The 24164-nt window shown below is 39.8% G+C and overlaps 3 protein-coding genes and 1 long non-coding RNA gene across 5 annotated transcripts; 3 read left to right on the top strand and 1 right to left on the bottom strand.

Moving 5' to 3' along the window:
* Nucleotides 1–302: 302 nt before the first annotated feature.
* Nucleotides 303–8642, top strand: LOC112285964 (peroxisomal ATPase PEX1). Its single transcript, XM_024527391.3, has 19 exons — nt 303–515; nt 776–1000; nt 1143–1316; nt 1523–1618; nt 1847–2354; nt 2831–3628; nt 3745–3824; nt 4028–4101; nt 4385–4598; nt 4854–4935; nt 5156–5310; nt 5415–5684; nt 6014–6214; nt 6434–6559; nt 6747–6808; nt 6968–7085; nt 7490–7783; nt 8044–8231; nt 8465–8642. Exons 2-18 carry the CDS (start codon nt 803–805, stop codon nt 8080–8082), a joined length of 3489 nt encoding a protein of 1162 aa, XP_024383159.1. The 5' UTR covers nt 303–515; nt 776–802; the 3' UTR covers nt 8083–8231; nt 8465–8642.
* A 5848-nt stretch (nt 8643–14490) lies between these two features.
* On the top strand, nt 14491–17497 carry LOC112285750 (cysteine proteinase mucunain). The gene is made up of 5 exons (XM_024526834.3): nt 14491–15279; nt 15555–15790; nt 15920–16060; nt 16238–16693; nt 16934–17497. Exons 1-5 carry the CDS (start codon nt 14823–14825, stop codon nt 17033–17035), a joined length of 1392 nt encoding a protein of 463 aa, XP_024382602.1. The 5' UTR covers nt 14491–14822; the 3' UTR covers nt 17036–17497.
* On the bottom strand, nt 17084–21687 carry LOC112285751 (uncharacterized). Of its 2 annotated transcripts, XM_024526835.3 has the most exons (6): nt 20883–21687; nt 20132–20220; nt 19774–19906; nt 19018–19255; nt 18302–18609; nt 17084–18055 (listed from the first exon to the last, which is right to left on the bottom strand). In XM_024526835.3, the coding sequence occupies exons 1-6, from the start codon at nt 20899–20901 to the stop codon at nt 17979–17981; spliced, it is 864 nt and encodes a 287-aa protein (XP_024382603.1). In that variant the 5' UTR covers nt 20902–21687; the 3' UTR covers nt 17084–17978. The 2 variants fall into 2 exon arrangements, with proteins under 2 accessions (XP_024382603.1, XP_024382604.1); XM_024526836.3 differs by lacking the exon at nt 20132–20220.
* A 9-nt stretch (nt 21688–21696) lies between these two features.
* Nucleotides 21697–23956, top strand: LOC149988485 (uncharacterized). The gene is made up of 3 exons (XR_016504576.1): nt 21697–22335; nt 22476–22869; nt 23080–23956. It is a non-coding gene; the product is annotated as an uncharacterized LOC149988485 (long non-coding RNA).
* Nucleotides 23957–24164: the final 208 nt, after the last annotated feature.

Genomic DNA, 24164 nt, shown 5'->3' with positions numbered 1-24164 from the left:
CCTGCATTTTATTTTGGAACTTTTCTGTGGTCAATGGCACTGGTTTCTACTAGTGTGAGCACAATGAGGGGGGAGAATATGGATCCGTGCGGGCCCAATCAGGAATGGGTTCTAAGCTTCCAACATGCCGCCCTCCAACCTGCACGCTCCCTTGGTTCCCTGCCGTTCTCTCCCAGAGTTCCCAATAAATCCTGTAACGGTCAGGATTCAATCTATAAATCTGACGGTCCAGATGTCTCGAGAGTGGATTGAAGAAATTGGTTTCAGCGACACGATTCAACGAGGCAGCAGCCCCTGTCTGATCTATTGCGGCGACAATCTCACGTCGCAACATGCGATCAATTGCAGGCAAAGGGGGACAATTCCCTCACAATTCTCGCGCACGGGAGCCTGTGCAAATCTAGGAAGTATCTCCGTCACACGAATTGACGAAGAGCAGTGTCCATAGCGAAGCAATTGGCTTAGAAACTGATGGGACCACAGGAGGCTTGAAACTACGCACCTCAGAATCATTCGTGAGTGCATTGTTTGTGAACAATTGTCTGATTGGTCGCAATTTGATCGTGGAGCTGGCGTGATTTTTGCACAGGACATGATGTGAATTTTGGGGTTCAAGAGTTTAGGGTGTTTGATTTAGGGCTATTGCGTTTGCGCTCTAGTCAGGTTGATGACTCGTTAATTCTTTACGATGGGTTGTGAGATTGAAGTTGTGGAGGTGCGTTTGGGATTAATGGTTGAAATGCTTTTCTTGAGAGATTATTTATGAATTGTGCAGTGCTGTGGAGGTTGAAGATTTGTAGAAATGGAGGTGGAGGTGAGGAGGGTTGGGAAGCAGGATTGCTTTGCATCGCTGCCCATCCCGCTGCTGGAAGCGTTTCTGTCTGAACAAATGCCGTCGTTTCCTGTCGTGCTCGAGCTTCGTCTTCCGGGGAAGAAAGGTCGAGGTGGGCCGTGGTTTGTGGCATGGGATGGTTCAGCTTCTCGGACTTCGCACATCGAGGTGACTACCCTAACAATGATGTTCCTCTAATTTTAATGTGGTAATTTTTGTTGAAGTCAGTAGCTCTCGCTCTTGTTGTAAAAATCAAAGGTCATCTGCACTAAATTTCTATTCCACTTGCTCCTGTCCCTTGGTGACATAGGTTTCAGAAAAATTCGCAGACTGCATTGGTCTGGAGAATGGCACACGGGTTATCGTTCGAGCTAGGGCCGAGGTTGCTGTTGCTGACACAGTCGCCATCGAACCTGCAAGTGAAGATGACTGGGAAATGCTGGAGCTTAATGCTGAGTTTCTAGAGGAGCACTTGATTACTAGGGTACGTATTTTTACAGTTACTTCTGCAAGGATTTTATGGATGGTTCTTTTATTAAATTGGCATTTAGATACTGATAGGAATATAATTGTGAGTCAGTGGATTTGTGACATACTCTAATTGTGAACTTCCTTAGAGTAGTTTGTGGCTTACATTCAGATGACTGGATTTGGTTTATCAATGTTTGTTGTCTTTGGAGCAATTCGCAGGTAGGAGTATTATACGAAGGACAGCGATTCCCCGTGTGGATTGAAAGCGGCAGTGTTTTGTTGCTTCAAGCCTCCACTACAAGTCCTAGCAAGCTGGTTAGTGACATATAGTACTTATATTTTACTTAAGTAATTGCAATGTTTCACCAACTTTCAATTCATGTTCGGTTGTGTGCTTGTGTAAATAGCATTACAGCCTCGTGTACATGCTTTTTAATTGTGTTCGGCGGATTGAGCCTCAGCCAAATCACTGTAGCGTGTAAATTTTTGGTGGTAACTGCGATCGTTGCCTCCTGATTTGAAGGGATTTGTGAATGGGCCTAGGTACGATTAGAAGCTGGTGCTGAGCTAATTGTTGCTCCGAAGAAGCGACAGGTGTCAACATCGTCGAATGATGTCAAGGTTTCTGCCGAGAACGGTAAATTAGACAGGGCCTCAGTGTGGACAGGACATGCTTGGCTCCGGGTTCAGGAGCTGCACCCTTCTTTAGTGCAATCCGTTCATGTGGGGGAATTGGTCTGCTTTAGCGACCCCACGACTGCCATGTTCTTGTGCCCTTTGACTGCGAAAAAATTAAGACTTTCACATGGACAGCTTGTTACGTTGTCCGAGTTTTCAGTGAAGACCAGGTTACATAATTTGCAAAGTGGAGAGCAGGAGAGTGTTTTTCCCACCGAGGCGGATGGTTTTGAGCTTGGTAATGGAAGAGTCAAAGTGAAAACTGCGGGAAGGAGGGTGGTTGTAAGAGCGGTGGTTACAGATTTAGCCAAACCGGGGCATATTATGCTGGCCCAGTCACTTCAAACTTACTTGGGTCTCAGCTGCCATGCAAGTAAGTTATGTGATCGGTTTCGTTATAATAACTATCTACTCCTGACTTCTTCTGTTGCTACAGATTGTGGTGGGGCCTTTGAGTGTAGCTATGTTATGATTATACTAATTCGGGAAACTGAATGCCTTATATCAAATACTGAATTAAACCCTCATTTGTTTTTATAGAGAACTCTTTCTGAATGGTTTAAAGTCAATTGAGGCTTTGGTTACGCTTAATGTATTTTGAATTGTATAGGCAATGCCAGTAGTGCAGGTGGGTTATTCAAATAATCAGCATACTATCATATGTAGTTATCGGGTTGAATGATTTTGCTACGTTTCGATATCATCTTGGTCCAGTATCTTTTTGGTCTACTCGTTTAGGTGGTCTTTTGTTTGAAAATTATATACCTCTACTGTTTGTGCTGATGCAAGTAGGTATTTCACTCGTAGAAAGAATTTGCGATTCTAATTTTTTTGAATTGTCTTGGACAGGAATTGGTATCCATTCATGCGGAGATCCCAGTGCTTCAATGCCTGCATTGCTTGAGTTCTTTCCAGCAGTATTTGAGGAAACAGAAGAGAATGGTGATGAATCACTCCAGGTGAATAAAAGCCGTGTGCATGTGGGTAGAAAGGTAGAGCGCGTGTTAGGGAGATGGAGCAACCACAAAGAATTTTTAGCGTCGGTGGGTGAGAGTCAGAGAGAAAATGGAATCCATCGCTTGAGCCATAATGAAGATGTGAAAAATTCTGAGGAAACTCAACGATCCGTGACAGGATTGCTCCATGCTTGGCTGGTCGCACAGGCAGCTGTTTTCAGCTGTGATGCACCTTCCCAACTTGAGAAGTATGTACCAGTCTCAGGAACAACTATAGTTCATCTCAGACCTTCTCAACAGTCCGTAAGGATAAAAGACTCAGAGAGCAGAGGTACTCACAGGGCGTTGAAAAGTTCTGTCAAGCAGGACCAAAAAGATCTACTCTTTTTGATTGGGTTTCAAAATCATTCTAACGATGGATCATCTCCAACTCAAGCTCTATCAAACGCAGCCACTCTTGATGAATCGAACCTTTATATTATGTTGGAGTCGCAGATGTTTTTAGATGAACAAGAACCTTTCAGCAGAAAAGCGTCAGGAACAGTTTCTGATAGTAAACGCATATTGCCCGTCAAAGTTGGCAGTTTCGAAACTATTTCCTGTAGGAGTCTATCCAACTGCTATGAAACTTGTGGGCCCACCCTATTTTCGCTGAGGTGGTTAGGCGAATCACTGGAAAAGGCCTTTTTTCGTAAGTTGTTGTTCCGTCCTTCTCTGCATCGTCTTACAATGTGCATTAGTTCCTATATTCAGCTAAAAACGTAACTGTTGGATCATCGGATGGAGTTAATGTTCCTTTAATTGCAGGAGTGAAATTACTTCTATCGCCTACCATCACGAGGAACTGTTTTGACTTTACTGGAACTGTTCTTCTGCATGGACCACCTGTAAGTCGTCAAACTGTAGTAACTAGAATTTTATCATTATCAAGATTGTGCTCGGTAAAGATTTTAATCTTGATGACATTAGCAGTTCATCTCTTCTATGTTTTCTATCCAGAAACTTTATTGGTATTTTGGATTTCTGATATTTTTTGTTATTAGGATATACAGATCTGAGTTGCTTCACTTCATTGTCTGTTTGTCTCCAGGCCTGTGGAAAGACTACGGTAGCTTTAGCATTGGCTCGGGAGCTGCAAGCAGACCCAAGTGTACTTGCGCACAGGTATTCGGTTATTTTCTCTGTGTGTTTGTGTTATTGGTTTAGCTCGTGATATAAGAATTTAAGTAAGGAACGCTTATACTGTAGTTATAGGAAGCTCTAGCGCAGTATAAACTCCTTGTGAAGAACATCGCGCGGACACGACGGTGTATGGTTGGCACTAGACATCGAGTATCAAACAGTCAATTGCTGTAGACTTCACGAAAGTTTTGATCTGTGTAACTGGTTTTTGTATGAAGTTTTCGAATATTCACCTGGTTCCCTTGTGACTGGGATGCGATAACAGGGTGATTGTAAGGTGCAACAAGCTAGTCGGGGAACAGGCTAGCTCAATCCGGAATTTGCTACAAGATGCTGTGTCAGAAGCCCTGGATCATGCGCCAGCTTTGGTTATTTTGGATGATCTAGACGCCCTACTTCCAAAAGAAGAAGGTCCGGAGCCAGCTACAGCAGTAATGGCTTTAGCAGAGTTTCTCGGTGATCTTATGGATCTATACCAGGTCATGTTCCTTTCCTTTGTTTCAAACATATCAATGCAATTGGTTGCTAGTTACTCTACTTCCATGCGAAAAATGTGCTTTCCCTCTTGCTCCAGAGCCAATCGGTCGATAAATGCTCTTTATCAGTGGAACTACTTTGTCAAAAAAACCATGAGCGCGGCGTTTTTTTTTTTTTTTTTTTTTTTTTTTTTTTTTTTTTTTTTTTTTTGGTTGGTGATCAAATTTAATTGATTTGGTTTACACTTCTGTTCACAGGGAGGCAAGCAAGGAATGAAGATAGCATTTCTCGCCACTGCTAGGTCACCTATGGCTATCCCGGATTCATTGTGCTTATCAGGTGTTCTGCAATGGACTCCTTAACATGTTTATCTACCATGTATACTACTCTTGTATGAAGCATGCAACCGGGCATTTTGAATGTTAATTGGAATTACTACAGCAATATGAGCTATATGTGCTGGGCAATGTCATAGTATGAGGGACTTTGTAGACCTTTCCTTCTCTATCTCTTATTAATACTGAATTCCCGAGTATGTGTTCCTTGTTTTTCTTTGTAGGAAGATTTGATTATCACGTAGATTTGCCCACACCGGCAGCATCAGAGAGGGCAACGATCTTAGAGGAGGCTGTAGCTGCTCGTGGTTTTTTATGTTCGTCATCAGTAGCATCTGAAGTCGCAATGAGCTTTGATGGGGCTGACAGAAGTGATCTGGTAAGACGTTTGCACCGCTGAAAAGGATCGTTTTTCTTTGCTGATATTATCGTTTTTCATTCTATTGAATGCATGGATCCGCAAACTGATTATGGCAAGTACAGGACGTGTTGGTGGATAGAGCTGCACATGCGGCAGCGGCTCGCTTCCTTTCTCCAGGAGCTACGAATGAATCCATCACAGAATGGCTACTAAACCAATCTCTGTCGTCGAGGAGGGAGAAATTCGAACTTTTCTCGATGGACTTCAAAGCAGCTCAGCACGATTTTGTCCCTTCAGCGATGCAAGGTATTGCAAAAGGTGGGGATCAAGCTGGAAGATCTGGATGGGATGACGTGGGTGGTCTCTTGGAGACACGTCGTGCTTTACAAGAGGTCAGCAAGTGACACTTACATACCTTGTCTTACTCGCTTTTATTGGTGTATTATGATCAATTCGGTGGTAGTGTAGACTATGTTGAAATACTTGTGCTGACCTTGATACCATGTTGTCGTAAATTGGAACTGTCATTTTTTTAGATAGCAGCATCTAAGGAACTCATGTCTATAAGTGCATTTGGAAGCTGGCGAATACTTGTAAAGTTGTGGTTGTAACTGTAATTTTTTGCTACCTGGTTTTTTGGACGTCTTAAATTCTTTTGCATACGGTTAAAAAATCTTTAATTGGTGTCGTTTCCGATACCACTCCTGGGTATGTCTGGCAGGTATTGGAGCTGCCAGTAAAATATGGAAGTATGTTTAAAGGGGCTCCACTCAGGCTGCGCTCTGGCGTTCTTCTTTATGGTCCACCTGGGTGTGGTAAAACCCACATTGTAGGGGCTGCTGCCGCGGCATGCAGTCTTCGTTTTATTTCTGTCAAGGGCCCTGAGTTATTGAACAAGTACATTGGGGCCTCTGAGCAAGCGGTGAGGATATTTTATTCGTTTCTCTTTTGATATAACGAAATCAATGTCGGATTTTATTTTGTATGTTGCGGAGTCCATCTATGTTATTTAGCAAATTTAAGGTCCATCTAGTGTAACAAAGAAGGGAAAAGATAGAAGCGTTGTTTTTTGCTTATGCGATGATGATGTCAAGAAGTCCAAAATAGTGAAGTTGAAATAACGTTAATGATTTTTGTGCAGGTTCGTGACGTCTTTGCGAAGGCAGCAGCAGCCGCCCCGGCACTGCTTTTCTTTGATGAATTTGATGCCATCGCTCCGAAGCGAGGCCATGACAACACCGGAGTGACAGACCGTGTCGTTAATCAAGTAAGTTCATCAAACTGCAACTCTCATCTTTCAACAAATCCTCAGCTCTTAATCTTCAGACGTCATGCCTTGTGACCCCCATGTTGGTGATTAGTCGTTGAAATTGCATTCATTTTCTCGTCTGTTGGTGGCGGACTAAAATGCCACGAGTTGGTGCTCATGATAATTGGGATTGACCTGCATGCAGCTCCTGACGGAACTTGATGGCGTGGAGGCTCTCAATGGCGTCTTTGTGTTTGCAGCAACCAGGTAATCTCTTTCACGTATGGTGTCCTCTTTTTGTGGTACGTTGTGGTGAACATGCTGTCGTGATCGCAGCCAGTGCCTTAGTTATGTTTTGAAGTTTTATTCTGGCTACAGTTCTTGGTTAATTATGCTGAGAAGATTGGATCACCATTTTTGGTGCAGTCGACCAGATTTACTGGACGCAGCTTTACTCCGACCTGGTAGGTTGGATCGGATGTTATTATGCGACTTCCCCACTACTTCTGAGCGCGCTGAGATACTTCATGTCCTCTCCAGAAAGGTTTCTTTCTTACCTTCTGTACTTCTAATTGACGTGATAGTTCAATTTGTATATAATCACTTCATCTTTCGTTGATCTTTAAGTTCTCTTAGTGAACCAATTCAACTTGCTTTGTCTTTGAATTTTCTAAGCATGAAGATAATATAGCCACAAATGTTTCTGTTGGTTCTTTGCCCATATGAGAACTTTGTTTTTTGATATTCTTCTTATATAAACAGTCGTTTTACATATCTCCTTGCTTTTATTGATTTATCAATTATCGAATTTCTTAGCATCTAGTAAACGTATTGTAATGAAGAATGTATATGTGGACCATTTATTCTTATTGTAAAACTAAAGTTGTAAGTAGAAACTTGGCAATGTCAGCACCTGATGAGGATGTTGGGGTTGCTGGTGCACAACAGTTATCTTTTGCAGAGGATGTGGACTTGGACACAGTGGCTGCTATAACGGACGGATTCAGTGCTGCTGATCTGCAAGCCGTCTGTTCAGATGCGCAACTGGAGTCTGTCCATACTTTCTTAGCAAACAGGGAGGGAACAGCTCCGGTGGATTCAACAGCAAAACCGCTCATCACAATGCAACACTTACAAACTGCTGCTCGGAATGCAAGGCCTTCAGTACCTGAGGCTGAGAGGCGGAAGTTAAATGATATTTATGCATCCTTTATGGAAACGAGGAGGACAACGCCATCAAAGGTATGTCCTTATTCTAGTATCTTTGTTGAGAGCGTTCGCCCAGTGGACATAGTGTTCTAGTTCCCTTATCTGGTTAACAATGCGCTGAGTGTTGTAAACAAGTTCCGTTGTATCTTGATAATGGACACACATCCTTCTGCGATTGCATATCTGTAGCAGATGAAACAGTGTGCGTTTGTCAGTAACAAAGAAATTAACGAAAGACAACAATATTTGTATTCCGAATCATGTTTGACCTGCGAATGGTACTTTTCATGCAGTCACAGGAAAACAAAGGTAAGCGTGCCACTTTGGCATAATCAAACTGAAAGGCTTCATCACAGCACTCGAAAAGCAGATCCCTTCTAGGCAGTGAGAATTAATACAGCCACTGAAGAAGCTTGTACTAGCCAAAAGTACCAGAGCCACCTGGAAGGAAGATGCTCATTTTTGTTGCCTCTCTCAGAAGGTAAGTACATCGTACGATACTCTTGCATAAAATATTTCTTAATCTCTAGTTATTTCCTTGACCTGGTTTTAATATACTTCCCACTCTTTATAACCAATTTTACTAGATAGGTTATCGAAGATGGTTTTTACACATGCTGACTGAAGAGCATCTAATCACCAATCGTAAGTATAATAAAGAGCATATTTTGGTCCTATGGAACTGAAGTTAGTTAAGCTGTTGTTGCATAACAGGTGGCCAGCTCTAAGGAAGATTTCATGAGGATATCGAGATTGAGGTAACATACTAGCATCAAATTTTTAGTTTCAAGTTTAACTACTCACAGCAGCTGAGTTCTTGTGATTTTCAACCTTCGACTGTAAATAGTTCCGAGGTATTTTTAAATACACGTCATTTTTCACTTGGTCTGCATCACGGTTTTGTACAGCGTTGCCTCCGGGATTTGATGATCTGTGCAGACCCTATTTAGGACAGCGAGTTCCCTTACTGTGCCATATAGTTTTTCATGCTACACTACTCGATCATTCTAAGAACTTTAAGAATGGTGAACTTCTGACTATTAACAAATTTGGAGCATGATTCTTTGTGATCCAGTATTTTCGTAGTCCCGATCAAGCTTGACAAATGTTTAAAAGAAGTGTTCGGTCGATATGATGATTTTAGAACTTTTAGAATCTGAAAGATATGCAATTTTGGTTGTGCATCCGCTGTCGTGGTTTGTATTGTTTTATCCAATTTTTGAAGTGGCGTTGTTATATTCCATTCGAGCTTATTAACTTAATTCAATCTGAGAATTCTAGTAGAATTTCTGCTGTGATCACAGTTTATTTGTATGGATATGCCTTGATACCCAATTTTCGGACAAAGATTTATTGCTCTTCACATAACGCCGGTTGTGTCCATACTGATCGATTGAAGTGCAGATGGTCCACTCTTCACAACGTGATCTATTAGCATATCAAACAGCTGCCTTCTTGACGCACAGATGGATTTAAATCTTCATTTTGGTTTGTTTGAAGCTTGATTGATAGCGCACTTCTTTGACACTCTTATGATAGTTTTCAATTGATCCTAAATAATTGTACCTTTATAAATGTCAGAAATGTTACGTATCAAAGGATGATGCAAATTTCATGAAAGTGGATTGTACAATTTCTATATGCATGCATTTTGAGCATGAGTCTGTAACATGAGTCTTTACTTTTGATATTAACTTTGCATAAGATTTGGGTAATTGCAAGTATTTGATCATTGGAGCACTAGGTTTGTTTGTGAGGGTGTAGTAAATTAGAGCACTAAGGTGTAGTAAATTTTTTGTGAGTTGTTAGTCATAATTTTCAATTAAAAGTATGATTTAAAATAAATAAATAAATGATAAGTACTTATGCAGATTGTTTTGATTGTGGGAAAATGCATTTTATCTGTTCTCAAGAATCGAAATGTTGTGTGTTGCAATTACACTTGTTGTAACTATATATATAGATAAATATATATATATATATATATATATATATATATATAGTTATACACCAAAACAATTAATTGTTTGCAGTTCATTCTTTTACACAATTCAATAGATTAAATAACATCTATGTCTGATTTCAATTTGTTAAAGAAATATAAACAAGCACAATCCAATGTCATGTAAGTTTCATTTTTGATAGATAATATTTTTATTGAATTTTTGAAAGATGTGCACATCTATACTACAATTTGAATAATATAATATATGTATGGATTTTCTATCCTCTAAAAGAAAATTTTCTTATTAGAAATGAATTTAAATTTAAATTAATATAATATAAATCTATGATATAATATTATTGATTTATAAATGTACTATTATAGCAATTAGTTTCATTGCAACTTAATTGAAATGTGACAAAATGTACTATCATTTTCCTACTTGACATGTACATGGATTATTATCTACTAAACTATTATAAAATGACAAATATTAGTGCATTATTTACTATCAACATATACTCATACAATCTGTAAAAGTAATAGTGATGTCAATGAGAATTCTTTTAAAAGCATGCCTTTAAAAGCATAATTTATTTTGATAAATTATTTATATATATATATATATATATATATGAGCATAAAATCATTTTGTTGCAAATAATAGTAATAATAATGAATATGTACAAGAAAAATCTCTATGATTGATTAAAAAAATAGATATCGTTCTGTATAATTCTATAAATTTAAAATAAAATATTAATCTAAATTTTAATATTTCTAATATTTAATAATTTAAAATACTATAATGGTTGCAACCATCTTTTTGGCACCTCTCCAACTTTAATAGTAACGTAGCAATAAGCTATAGATGCATAATACATATAGTGTTCACCAAATCTTACAAAACTCACACCTACTCTTCTTCTTTCTTTACTTCTTTCTTTCATTCTCTCTAAATACATGTTGATAATTGCTAAGATATGATACAAATTTACTTCTTAATCCTCTTTGAATAGACATACCAATATGTTGTAAAGATTTAGGTCAAATTTCATAACACAGGATATCAAACAAGACAATAAAATGAATTAACATGTCAATAATTGCTTAGTTATGATTTGATAACCACTAATTTGCTCTTCAATGCATTCTTCTAATCACAATTTATTGGTGCTCACTCAAAAATCATGGTCTAATATTGATGCATTGAAAACCACTTTAGGACACAATGATAGATTTAGTATACCATTTAATATATACATATATAAACAATACAATATACCTCTAGTAATTTGACACAAATTGAAAAGCACCAGTTGGGCAAAAATTACATACCCTGACACAGAAACAAAGGAAAAATGAGTAATTGCTGTATTTAGTCCACGTCATACGTACCAATTAGGGCAAAATCGGGGGTGAGGAACATCAGTGGAATTTGTGCGAGAACGATCAGATCTTGGAATTCGAAGATTCTCCAATACCATTCTAATCGGAAAAAAGCCGCCCTATTTGTTGCCTACCATTTTCCAGAACAAGATTTTGGGGATCGTCAGAGCCCGAGCCTATTTTATGATTGTGCGTGGGTATAGGGGACCTTTCTTGTTACGCAAGCAACGCTGAGGGGGTTTTACAACCTTTATATGTCAGTAAATAAATGATTATAAAATGGTTATTTGCGGTGGTTGAAAAATGTGTGCTGTGGATCAAGTGTACATTACCATCCAATTGCTCATTTCTATATTTACAAAATTCACCATTAATAGTAAAACTATATCATCTTGAATAGTAAAGTTAGATGCTTGCGGGCTTATTAGTGATGCCAAAAACGGGTTGCTACTCAGATTATGGAATATTTATAGTTTGCCTTCTCGAACAAACTTTAACCCTGTATTAAGGTTTTTGTTCATGTTGAAACAAGAAGAGAGCGGTGTTGGAAAGTAAAAGTAATAAAAAAGTAAATGGCAGGAAGGGAAAGGTGAGATGGAGTAAAGACCTTGTGGAGAAAGGCAAAGGCATGGCTAGATGTCAGACCCAAGTTGACTATGGTAGGCTCATCTTATCATCAACTAAGGGAACGTGTGCCTCAAGCGGGAACCACGCAACGGGCCCACAAGCGATGAGAACGTTCCCTTGAGAACCGATGGGAACGTCATATATGCCCGTTGCAAACCATGCTGCATGTTTTCACTTGCACGTATGGTTGCGTTCACACTGCGGAATGACCTACCGGATAAGTCCGGTTATCCCGAGTTGGGATCGAACGGCTGCTATTCATAGTGACGGAATGTGACGTGGAAAGAGATAATTAAATAAATTAAGGTTCGCTTTTGCGTCTCTTTCCTTCCACGTGGTCACCAATGATAGACAGAGTGAAAACTTAGAGCCAATATTTAGTTGAAGCTCACTTGTTTAAGGAGCGTGTTCCCACACCAACCACCACATTATACACAAGCATCCGGTTTAAATATAGATTGTGAATGATATTGTGGATGAACTGCGTTGCGGCCAAAACCACCTAAATTATTCCGGCATTCATCCTTTATGTGGAACGTTGAGCAACAACATTGAATGCATGTGACTCCATTTATATTTACACACTCACACACCTGTTGTTGCCTTATCCCATTTTCATTTCTTGTCTTTCCATATGGTTTTAAGTATTTTTTAACTATACGTAGTTGAAGACTGCAACCGAAACGTTAGAAACAATACAAATGTGATACTAGATACAACACATTTACGAAAATGCATGCATTTTTTATGTTTATTTAGTTTTATTTCGTAGTGATGGAATGAAACCAATAGAAGACAGTGAGCAGTTCGCGAGTTCCAGCTCAGAAGGACGATCGACATGTTACAACATGTGGAGCTGAGCGGCACCGGCATCTAAATTGCGAAAACCAACAACTGACTCAGTGCCAGATAAACGGTTTTCGTCAGTGATCAACACGCAGGAGTTCTCAAAAGAAGGGGCATTTATCTACCAGATCAACACAGAAGCGCGACGACGACGACGACGACGATCGAGATAGCCATCTCTCTCGACAATCAACAGCAGGCGTCACACTGAGCTTTCTGACCCTTGTTTTATATGAAGGCAAAAATTGGCACCCAGTGAACCCCAACCGCGTTGTGACCTACAGTGTGAGCTTCGAAGAACGGACGGTGGCCAGATAACTCAACCCTGTTAATTAATTAATTAAAGAGCGAATCGTGGAATCCAGAAACTAAAGCAGAGGCAGTCAGAGTTACTGGGTCAGAATCAGAATTGAGAACCGGGTATTGCTAATCACAGACGAATACTTGTGCATCCAAATGGGAACCAGTTTAATCTTACTCAAAAAACGATAGGTCATGAAATTTGTGTTTTGTGGAGTCCGTTTAACTTATATTTATGTATGATCTTTTCTAATCAAACACATTCTTTAGTAATTTTATTGATACTGTATGTTTAAATTAATATTATTCATTTTTTTCCAAGGATAGTTATTTATTTTAAAACTTACCGTTCTTAATAGTATATATATATATATATATATATATATATATATATGCTTTTTTTCATCTTTAACCATAAAAGATGGTTCCACTAAGAAATCATTTATATTGAACTACACTATTGTAATCTTGCCACTCTAAGTAATTTTCATTTTCAATTGCTTTGTTATTATATGAGCATTTTCATTTCCGTCCTCAATTTCTTGTTGCTAAAATACATGACATAAATTTTTTTAATTAATTCTTTTTTTCTTGGTTCTCATGTAGAATTTCGTTTCAATATTGTAATCTTTTCCTTTATAAACTTCAGGAGGTTTTCAACTTTTGATGATGGCAGCAAATTGAATTACTTTTTGATGATCTATTCCAGTACAACAAGTAAGATTAGGCTTGGAGCAAAAAAAAGAAAAAAAAACGCAAACTGCAGACGTGTCTTGAAGTTGAATCTCATGACTAAAGCCTAATTTTAGACATAAAATAGAGCCTTATAGATTTAAATTGTGAACTTCCTTAGAGATGACTGGATCTGGTATATCAGTGTTTGTTGTCTTTGGAGCAATTCGCAGGTAGGAGTATTATACGAAAGACAACGATTCCCCGTGTGGATAGAAAGTTACCGAGAAAGTAATGTCACGATAGAAACCAGGAATATAATACCTTCTGCAAAAGAGGGCTCGCAACTCCACATTGGACACCCATGCTCTCATTTTGGAGCCCTAATTTCAGCCATCCACTACAACAGACGTGGAAGGATTTAGGAGTAAGAGGGCATGGGAGGATACCACATCCATTGTAGAGCCTACCTTTTAACTTTTTTCTGTGTCCACGTGGCACTGGAAGGAATCTAGAGTTTCCTCCCCCTTCGAATGTTAAGAAAGGGCAAATGGAAGGCACTGTAACACTATATGTGTAAGTAGAGAAAGTAAATAGCGGGTGGACTTCATCTCAACAACCCCCTCGGGGAGTGACAATATTCCAACTGATATCATCCACAAGTAACTACATTCATCCGTACCATGCTCGGAATGTACAGTGTCAGCTCATGCTCTATGAAATATCGACAGAGAAACAGGAAAGCCAGATCTAAATTTAAAGTGAAAGTTATCGGGAATCATGCAACTTGCGGGATAAAAGAAGTTAGTGGAAACACAAAAAGTAAAAGTTCACACACGTCGAGAGAGGCAAGAGGGGCAGCTCGGGCATGCGAAAAACATTGTACGAGTCCTGCCCGTAGAAGACGGTGTGGCATTATATGAACGAGGTCATCAGCAAACTATTGCTAATTCACCGAGAGATCGCTGATTGCCCTTTTCCATCTTAGTTCCGATCGATCGATCGCTCATCCGTCGTCGTTCGTTCTTGGCTCATCGGAATCGTGGGTTGGAGTGCTGGAGTGGGTCACCGCTCTTTATCTGCAGCGATGTGTAAGTAGGTCCAGAAGTACCGCCTTTAATTCTGTACATATTCGCGGTTTTCCGCTCTGTTCAGCTACTGGAGCCGTGCGTAGCAATCAGTCTGCACTTGGAAACGACTCTGAATGAGGCCGTGATTTTCTGAAGGAGGTTGCCTCTTGTTCAGTTTGGGTTAAGTTCGTGAACGTTGGAAGAGTATCGGAGGAGCGTCAAGATGGGGTGGGGCAGGCGAGCGTTGGGACTCTCCCTTGTGTTGTTGGTAATTGCGATAGGTCAACAAGCTGATGCCGGGAGAGCGAACGCGATCGTGGACTATGAAGGGAATCAGTTGCATTCCGATGATGCCATTTTGGATGTGTTTCACCAGTGGCTTGAGACCCACTCCCGGGTGTATCGCTCCTTGAGCGAGAAACACCACCGGTTTCAGATTTTCAAGGAAAACTTTTTGTACATTCATGCTCACAACAAGCAGCAGAAGAGCTACTGGTTGGGCTTGAATAAGTTCAGTGATCTTACCCATCAGGAGTTCCGGGCTCAGTATTTGGGTACCAAGCCGGTGAACCGCCAGCGTAAGGAAGCCAATTTCATGTACGAAGATGTTGAGGCGGAGCCCAAGGTGGATTGGCGCCTGAAGGGTGCGGTCACGGACGTCAAAGATCAAGGCGCATGTGGTAATGGACTCTCTTCTTGCAATACCCTACGGCTTAATTGTAGGGTTGCATTGTTGGTCCTAGTGATGTCTATCAAAATCTCGTACAAGCTAGATGCGGGCTTGTGGCCTGATATCAGATTTTTTCTACTGCGTTGCTCTGTGAATGGAACAACAAAGTCCTCAGGTTTGGGTGATTGGGACAATTACCTTTACTGTATGCTAGATTTTGAGCGCATGATATGCCACAGTTGGAATGTGGATGTTGATCTAACATTGGCATTTACTGTGATTCAGGGAGTTGCTGGGCGTTTTCTGCGGTCGGTTCGGTTGAAGGAGTGAATGCAATTAAAACCGGAGAATTGGTTTCCTTGTCTGAGCAGGAGCTCGTGGACTGCGACAGGAAGCAGAACCAGGGATGCAATGGTGGTCTTATGGACTATGCATTCGAGTTTATTATCAAGAATGGTGGTATTGACACTGAGAAGGATTATCCTTACAAGGCCAGAGATGGTCGGTGCGATGAGGGAAGAGTAAGTATCAACCTAGCGGTTATTTCATTCACACAATCTCCCATTTACTTTCATTGAATATTTATGAAGTTTCAAGCATTTATCACATCGTACGGTCACCTTACGTGCGTCCTTTTGTGTTTCCTTCAGAGGAATTCCAAAGTTGTGGTCATTGACGACTACCAAGACGTGCCTACCCAATCTGAGAGCGCTCTGATGAAGGCACTGACGAAAAACCCTGTCAGTGTTGCAATCGAGGCTGGAGGTCGTGACTTTCAGCATTATCAAGGGGTAGGTTGTTTGCCATTGCCGAAGTTCAATTCTCATCTTTGATATGAAGCTGTGCTGCCTGTGAACTTTGTCCTTTGATGTTAATGATTTTTAGTCTGTTTCTACCGCAGTTGAATTTTGATTACCACTTAAATTGTCAATCCAATTTCTTATCATTCATTTTTATTCCTCCAACAGGGAGTCTTCACCGGTCCTTGTGGTTCCGAGCTCGACCACGGTGTACTAGCCGTCGGTTATGGAACCGATGACGATGGTGTCAACTACTGGATTGTCAAGAACTCATGGGGCCCAGGTTGGGGAGAGAAAGGTTACATCCGTATGGAGCGTTTCGGCTCTGACTCTACTGACGGGAAGTGTGGTATCAACATCGAGGCCTCTTTCCCAATTAAGAAGGGACCCAACCCTCCTCCAAGTCCTCCCTCTCCTCCCTCTCCCATCAAACCACCGTCGCAGTGTGACAATTCTCACTCATGCCCTGCTTCTAGCACTTGCTGCTGTGCATTCAACATTGGTAAGTACTGCCTCCAGTGGGGCTGTTGCCCGATGGAATCCGCCACCTGCTGCGAGGATCACTACCATTGCTGCCCCTCGGACTTCCCGGTTTGCAACCTGCGAGCCGGACAGTGTCTCAAGGTAACTTGCTCCTTTCGATTTCTTGTTATGTTTTTTGCCGCCTGTGTTTGCCGATTAACCTTACTTCAGCATAACTGCATAAAGAGTATTAATGTAAATTTTCAAGTCATTCCGTACAGAAATAGAATGTGCTCGGAGCAGTGTTTGTTCCTCTAGTTTTCTTGTATTTTGTGAAAATTGAAGTCTAAGTTATTGTAATGGTTGTAAACGAACTGAGTATCTTGGTTGACATGCTTGCAGGACAAGAGAAACCCGTTTGGCGTGCCAATGTTAGAGCGAACTCCTGCTAAATTCAACTGGCCCAAGTTCTCCTTCGAAGAGGAGAAAAAGGCTTCCTTTTAGAGAGATGCAGTTCTCTTAGCTTTGACGTATTTACGGTTCCCGTTTCTCGCCAGTCTGAAGAAATTATTAGACTTTTTCCATCATTTTATTGGCAAACGCTGGAGGATTAAATCTCTATCCAAGGTAAAGTGCTTCATAGTTGGTCAATAGTCTCTGGCTAAGCTCTCTGAATGAGCTGGCTGTGCACTAGGTTTCGGAGATATTCGTTGTGTAGTTGCGAAGGTATTAGCTGATGCCCCATTGTATAGTTCGGACATGAGCTCTATTTGTTTGCATAGTTTGTATGTACATATTTTACCAGAAAATGAAAAGAAAAAGGCTTTTAGACCTAGGGAAGTGATGTTACAGCATCCTCAGTTAAGTCTTTAAAATGGCATTTCTCCTTATTGCTCCTTGGTATGCCAAGGAACACTTTTCCTATAATCCAAACAGTGATATACAACTATCTCTGCCTTTCTCCGACTCAATTGTTTGGATTAAACTTCCTGGTTGTTAGTTGTATGTGAAGTTAACATAGGTGTTACTATTATTATTATTATTATTATTATTATTATTTTTTTCTCTTATGGCAACATTAAAATATATGCATATTTCCATATCTGGAAAGAAACGACGCATTGAAAAACACGTCAAATCAATGAGCACTCAACCCGCATTTTTAAACTGTACGTTCAAACATTGAAGGTTGGGCACTGCACATAAACTCTCTGTCGAACAAGAGCGCGCGATTGATACCTAGGTGATAACTTCGGTGTGGTAGTGTAGACGTATATGCAAACTACTGACTATCCAATGTCTATTTCTATGTAATCACTACCTGTTGTCTGTATTCTGGCTTTAAATATCCTACCTATCATAATTTTCATTTGGGAATTTTCAATGTACAGCGAGTCTAAAATCTATCAGTGAACGACACATATTGCTTAGTCTGGTAGTTGAGATTCTAATATTCTCTTTTCATCCATGGGGTTTTCATTGAGTGCCACCCTTTACTTGTTTTAGCACCTTGTCCCGCATAACCTGCTTGTGATCAAGCTTGGGTGAGTTCCGAGCAGCTGGGGTATTCATTTTGCTATGATGAAACGAATATTTGAAGCACACTTTAAAGCAGATATATATACATTATTCAATTAAACAGGTCAGGGCATTCGACATGATAACAATCTTGCCAATCCGGTTGTAATGGCTGAAATTTGAAGTGATGCTGATTTTCTTTTTAAACCGACGACTGCTGTGCTGTGCACACAGCAAGGAAGGGGTAGTTACCATAATTCCGGTAGAAGTTGTATCGTTGAGTTAGAGGTATTTTCCCTCCGCCCGCGGCAGTTTGTTTTAAATCTGAGCCCGTGGATTTGATCGCGACTCCCTTTTGCTTCTTTGGAAGACCTCCTTGCTTCAGCACTATCTTCCGCTTCCCAGCAGTATCCAGCACACGGTCTTTCGAAGAACCGCGGCTTGATGAGCGACTTTCCATTCCTGATTCTTTGCAAATCAATTCACAGCCCAATTTATTTCGAGTTGTAGGGGCTTTGCAATCTTCCATATCTTCATTGTTCTCGTCATGATACTCTGCCCTGTATCGCAGATGATTAGAATTGTGCACATTTTAAATACTAAGAAATTAATCGATTCATCGGGTTATCTACGTTATATTTGTAACTTCACATACATAATTATATTACAGAATGTTTCCACGAATTATCACACTGCTCAAGCACATGTCCATTTTGAACAAACGATGAGGATAAGGTTTGTGAATACTCAGCAACATAAATAGTAGTTTTCAGCTCGTCACGCAGTTATTAATTAATTTCACTTGTAACTGGCGACTCGATTGACGATCGACAAACTTGAATTTTTTTGTTTAATGATATCTACACTTTGGGTTTCCTAATGTCGAACATATTGGTAGCAGCTGCAGACTAGATAGGTCCAATTGTATAATAAAACCAGATACATAAGGCTAAAGCGAGTGACCTTACTGGTAATTTCGGCCAACTTTGCGAGGAAATGCTAATGGCCGTAAGGCTAGCTTTTGTTTCACACATTTCGCTTGATGGGAGTGTCCTTTTGTGTGTTCCAACTGCGGTTGAGGGCCATGAGTTTTCAGCTCGTGGCTTGGCTGGGTCACAACCACTTTCTTACTCAGTGGAACAGGGTTGGTAACGCTGTCGCAGCAATCTTCTAGTTTTAATGGTGTAGGTGATGTTTGACAAGCAACTGCAATACACCATACAATATTGAGCTCCCCTATTAGAGGTATTTCTGATCAGAAAGTAGTGAGCCCCAGGTATTGCTGAATTTGTCAACACCAGCCTACCTTTGAACAAACCCCAGTGAGGTGGCTATAACGTTATCAACATGATGAGGCGCTATTCAATCAATCAGAAGCTGGTTCCAGTAGATCGAAGTCCTCGAAATATAATTTTCAACAGTTACTGAGATAGTTCAGACCACAATAAGTTGGCAGTGTTTATGGAAGGCCCAGTTGTTGGACCATTAAACCTTCCCCTTGTTAGCATTAGTCACTTCACCTGGCTTTTATGGAATTCGCCGGACTCCGATTGACTAGATGTGCTCGAACATATTTAACAGACTGTAAGGACTAGTGAACGAAGTATATTCACGAGGTTGAAGATGTTTTGACCGAAAAATGTGCCCTGGAAAGTGTCAGTGCCTCACAGCAGTTCTGGCGAACAATCGGTCAAAGATTTTGAGGTGAGTACGTGGGGTAGTACCAGGAATAGCAAGGCTGTGATCACATGAGATCTGTAGCTTTTCCAGCTGAGCTCTAGCTTCTTGAAGCTCCTTCCTTAAGGCCTCACACTTCTTAGTGCAGATTTCCTTGGGAAGCTCGTGGACATTTTCGACCTGATATCCATCCATCCAGTACAACTGTTTAAGAGTTTACTAAAATTTTGAACGAGAAAGCAACGGAGAGTATTTTAGGCAGAGTGTTAATCAGGATATCCTTTTCTTTGCTTGACGGTTGAAAGGTCTATTCATTCAGGCCAATGCTACCTTGAACTAGTTCCCTTCCCCAATCGGGATTGAGCATTCGAAGGGGTAGTTATGAATGTGATAATAGAACTTTACCGCTTTGTGAAAAGTTACGTAGAATTTTCCGTACTCTGAGTTAGAGGTTTCCCATCTCCAGGAATCGGGCTTCCTGGGTAGACCAACCACTGACCAAGACATTTTCAACAATTTAGAATGAGTCAATGCTAAAAGTGCAGAATGCTAGCCGTTCTCGAACACTGGAAGAGAAAAAGTTAATGTCTGACATATCATCTACACTTCGAGCGATGTTGCTGTAACTTATAAATGCGGTCATTGGTGTCTCAATTGTTCTTTGCGGAAACTACGAGTTTGAATAATTCTGATTCATGAACTCCAACATCACCTAGGGCACAAATGCATCTCAGCAACAATTTACTTTTTCAGTTCATACAGGATAGAGACGGGTCAGTAAATTGCTAGCTCACTCCCTTGAATATCAACTGAAAACTTACTTCTATCATTTTTCTATGAAACATGAACAAAGGCAATTTTGATCCCCAGCACAAAAATTACATCGCTGTTGTTAATTATCAAGAAAAACGGTAAAGAGGCTCGCTTAGTCCTTAAACCCAAACCCTAATTATTAATTCCTGCAATTGTGAACCACTTGCACAACTGTCTTCCAAATAGGAAGCTTGAGAATTTTGCAGAATAATACCAACGATACTAAGAGATTACACCGGACATAGGCACAAGCATATCACCAAAACACTCAAACTATGCCCTAGCTTCCACATCATTTCAAACCACTAACGACATGTATAGAATCAAGTCGAATAACTCATACCTGGATTTGCATGTCCCATTTCGCATTACACTTGGCCAATGAGCTGCTAAAATGCACTTACAGCAGTGTGCTACTCCATTACAATTCGTTCACTAATCCATTCAGCTAATTGTAAGTCCATCCAACATGTCTCCTTTTTCGCGTTACCATCAGGGAGACACTGAGGATTTGAATAGGCAATAAATTAAACTTTCAAATATAATAAAATGTCAGCGAAGGTTTCAATAAGGAATCACAGATCGACGAAGACCTACAAACTAAAAACCTGTCTGTACAGAAGCCATTCGAAAAATTTCACTGCTCAGACGTTCCGATCAAGATGCCTCAAGCATGTAGTATCACCGGAAGGGCCTCATAGTGTAAAAGGACCGTGACTTTAGGAGGAGAACGATCTACAGATGCAACGGCCGAGAAGAGATGGAGAGAAGGCGATTTAACTAAACCCGGAGTGAGCAGGTCGTAGAGACCAGAAGGAATCAATATTTGGGGCAGTTCTTGGCGACCTTACATCCTCTGCAAATGAACCAGAGCTGAGCCACCGCGAATTGCACCACAAAACCGCTACGCATTCGTTTGACAAGTTAGTCCCTGGTGTAGAAATTAGGGTTTGCGTCCCCCATCGCTTCATCTTCTTGACACGAGCCTTGACAGATAGGAAAGTCGGGTTGCTATCGAGTCAGCAAATGCATGGCACTGTTAGTCGTTTCGGTAATCACTAGTTACGTAGCGTTCCAGCTCCGCTCCTCTTCATGTTAGCGTGGCTGTGAGCGTATAGATTTATTTAATTCATCAATACGTACTATAAATGCGATTATAGCTGCACCTCTGCATGCCTGAATTGACTTCAGTCGCGATCCCTCCGTAGCTCTTTATCCGTTGTCCAAGGTACAATGCTCGCTAACAGCTAGTTTCTTGTTCTCAAATGCTCTTGCTCCTGTATGTCAAATTCCTCGATTAAATTTTTAGAGCATGTCTTGTTGCAGTGCTCGGTTTCGAGTATGTTCTGATCGCATTCCGTCACCATCTCGTTCAATTGTTATTCTCCTCCACTATTTTCCTCTTGAATCTAAATGGGAGTCACCACTCGTCTTAGTACATTGCACACTTTTCCTCTACAAGCTAGTTGAACTTGTTTGTTCTCGAAATTCTGGAAAATGACTGCTTCCAATAGAACTGTAATTTGAATCCACCCGCCGATTTTCTCTCATTTTCGTTCTTCCTGAGGTTAATGCTCCTCCTGGAGACTGACGCTTTGAGAGTTAAGAATGTTGCTAGTATGGATGGACATTATTTAAAGTGGAGTGAAATTTATGAGTCAATATTAATGTTCTCATCAAGTATTCCGACCACATGTGGGATTGTAATACACCACTCAAGAGATGTGGAACATATCAAAATCAACCGTAAGGTTTGGGGATTTGTGTTCCTGGATATGGTCGACCAGCTACACTGGGTGCGTAAACCACCCTCTTGCTTCTAAATTAATCTTGTTAAATGCGGTATATAACAGGTCGTTTAGATATCCCTTAACAGCTCTTATTTAAGCGCACACTCGAAGACGTCCCAGTGACAGCAGAATTCGCTGTTTCTCAGTAGATGAATCCATGCTTTCGACTTGCGGCTTGGACACTTCTTGGAGCCAGCATCTGCGAGCAGTGGAAGTGAATGAACTGGCGGTTAAGAAGTTGGTATCTCTCGGACTCAGAGTGACCAGAGTGAATATTAAGCGTAATCCCATTGGCTAGTGGGATTATGATCTGGCCACTCTGCCCCAGAGTGATGCTTTTCGCTACGGGACTTGTGCAATTACAAATAGAGCGAATCAAGACCTCTGCTATGTGATTACATCACGAGGCTTCCAATGCTACATTGGGAAGAGATATGGAGAACAAAGCAAAAGAGATAAATCGAAAGCATTTGCAAGGCAAGGGTTGTCAGCTAGAAAGACTTCCTGTTTTCAACAAATTTCAATTGAATTTGCAGCCAGGTGGATATGCTGTTGGATTGCCATCCTACTGCTCATACTTTCTAAATCGTTTCCTTTCAATCTTTCTTTCTTTCTTTCTTTTTTATTTATTTATTTTTGACTATAGACATCGTATCTGCAACCTTAGTCTCGTGTTCAGCTAATTGATCTGACAACTTCGAAGGATTTCCCTTCTAGAATTCTTACAACCTCGCCGTGCTTGTATAGCAGAGTGAACTGGTTCCTGTGCTGTCTTTGGAAGTGACCGTAGGAGAGGAGGTGGCCAGTGGCAGTGCATTCAGTGACGCAGTGATGAAAAGCCATGTTGCCAGAATCAATGTAGACCTTCAATCATCTCAGCTTCTTGGAATCACATCTGCACTTTTCTATCGATCAATACCACAGCACTCCAAGTAAGTAGTCTCCCTTCAATCTACGTCAGACTCTACTCTGATACTCAATTCATATATTTCCTTCTTTTATTTATTTATTTGTATACACACACACACACACACACATATATATATATATATATATATGTACATACATACATACAAAAGCATCATTCTTTTTGCTAAAATACATAAATGCAACGTTCTTCTAAAATTTTATATAAATGTATATACTTGTATATTCTCAATTTTGCTTTCTGATTTTTAAAGACTGTATTAATTAATAATGTTCAAATGAAGTATTACAAATATTCTTAAATAATATCTATCCATATAATTCTTAAAAATAAATTGTAAGGTTTTTAAAAGAATTATTGACTAAAGAACATAAAAGTTAAAATCATCAAGCTTTTAATAGTCTTCAATAAACTTAACATCATTAGTTAATAAATATAAAATTAAAAAATTAGTGTTTAGACTTATTCTTGGAAAGGAAATCTATGTAATAAATTTTTAGTTAAAAGATATTTAGTTTTGGAATTTTAATTTGTTTCTTGTATTTCTTGTTTTAATTTTATTGCATAATATAATTGTCTTAAGAAATAAGAAATAAGAAAAAAATATAAAATATAAATATATATGTATACTTGACTATTTAAAATTTTAGGATCATAGTATATCACTAAATAATTTATAATCTTTTATTTTAATCATTTATATTTTTTAATTTTTGAAAATAAATTATAAAATATAATTCTTAAACATGATAAAAGTTATTTGAAAATAAAATTTAAAACGTTTTATTTTATTTTATTTTATTTTTATTTTGTTTTGTAGAATATAGATTTTATATATAAAATTCATATGGTATAATCAATTTTACTTCATTTTAATAAAAATAAATATTATTAATATATAATAGTA

This window comes from Physcomitrium patens, chromosome 8 (genome assembly GCF_059467195.1).
Source record: "Physcomitrium patens ecotype Gransden chromosome 8, ASM5946719v1, whole genome shotgun sequence".
Lineage (NCBI taxonomy): Eukaryota > Viridiplantae > Streptophyta > Bryopsida > Funariales > Funariaceae > Physcomitrium > Physcomitrium patens.
This window is presented reverse-complemented; position numbering and strand designations above follow the sequence as displayed.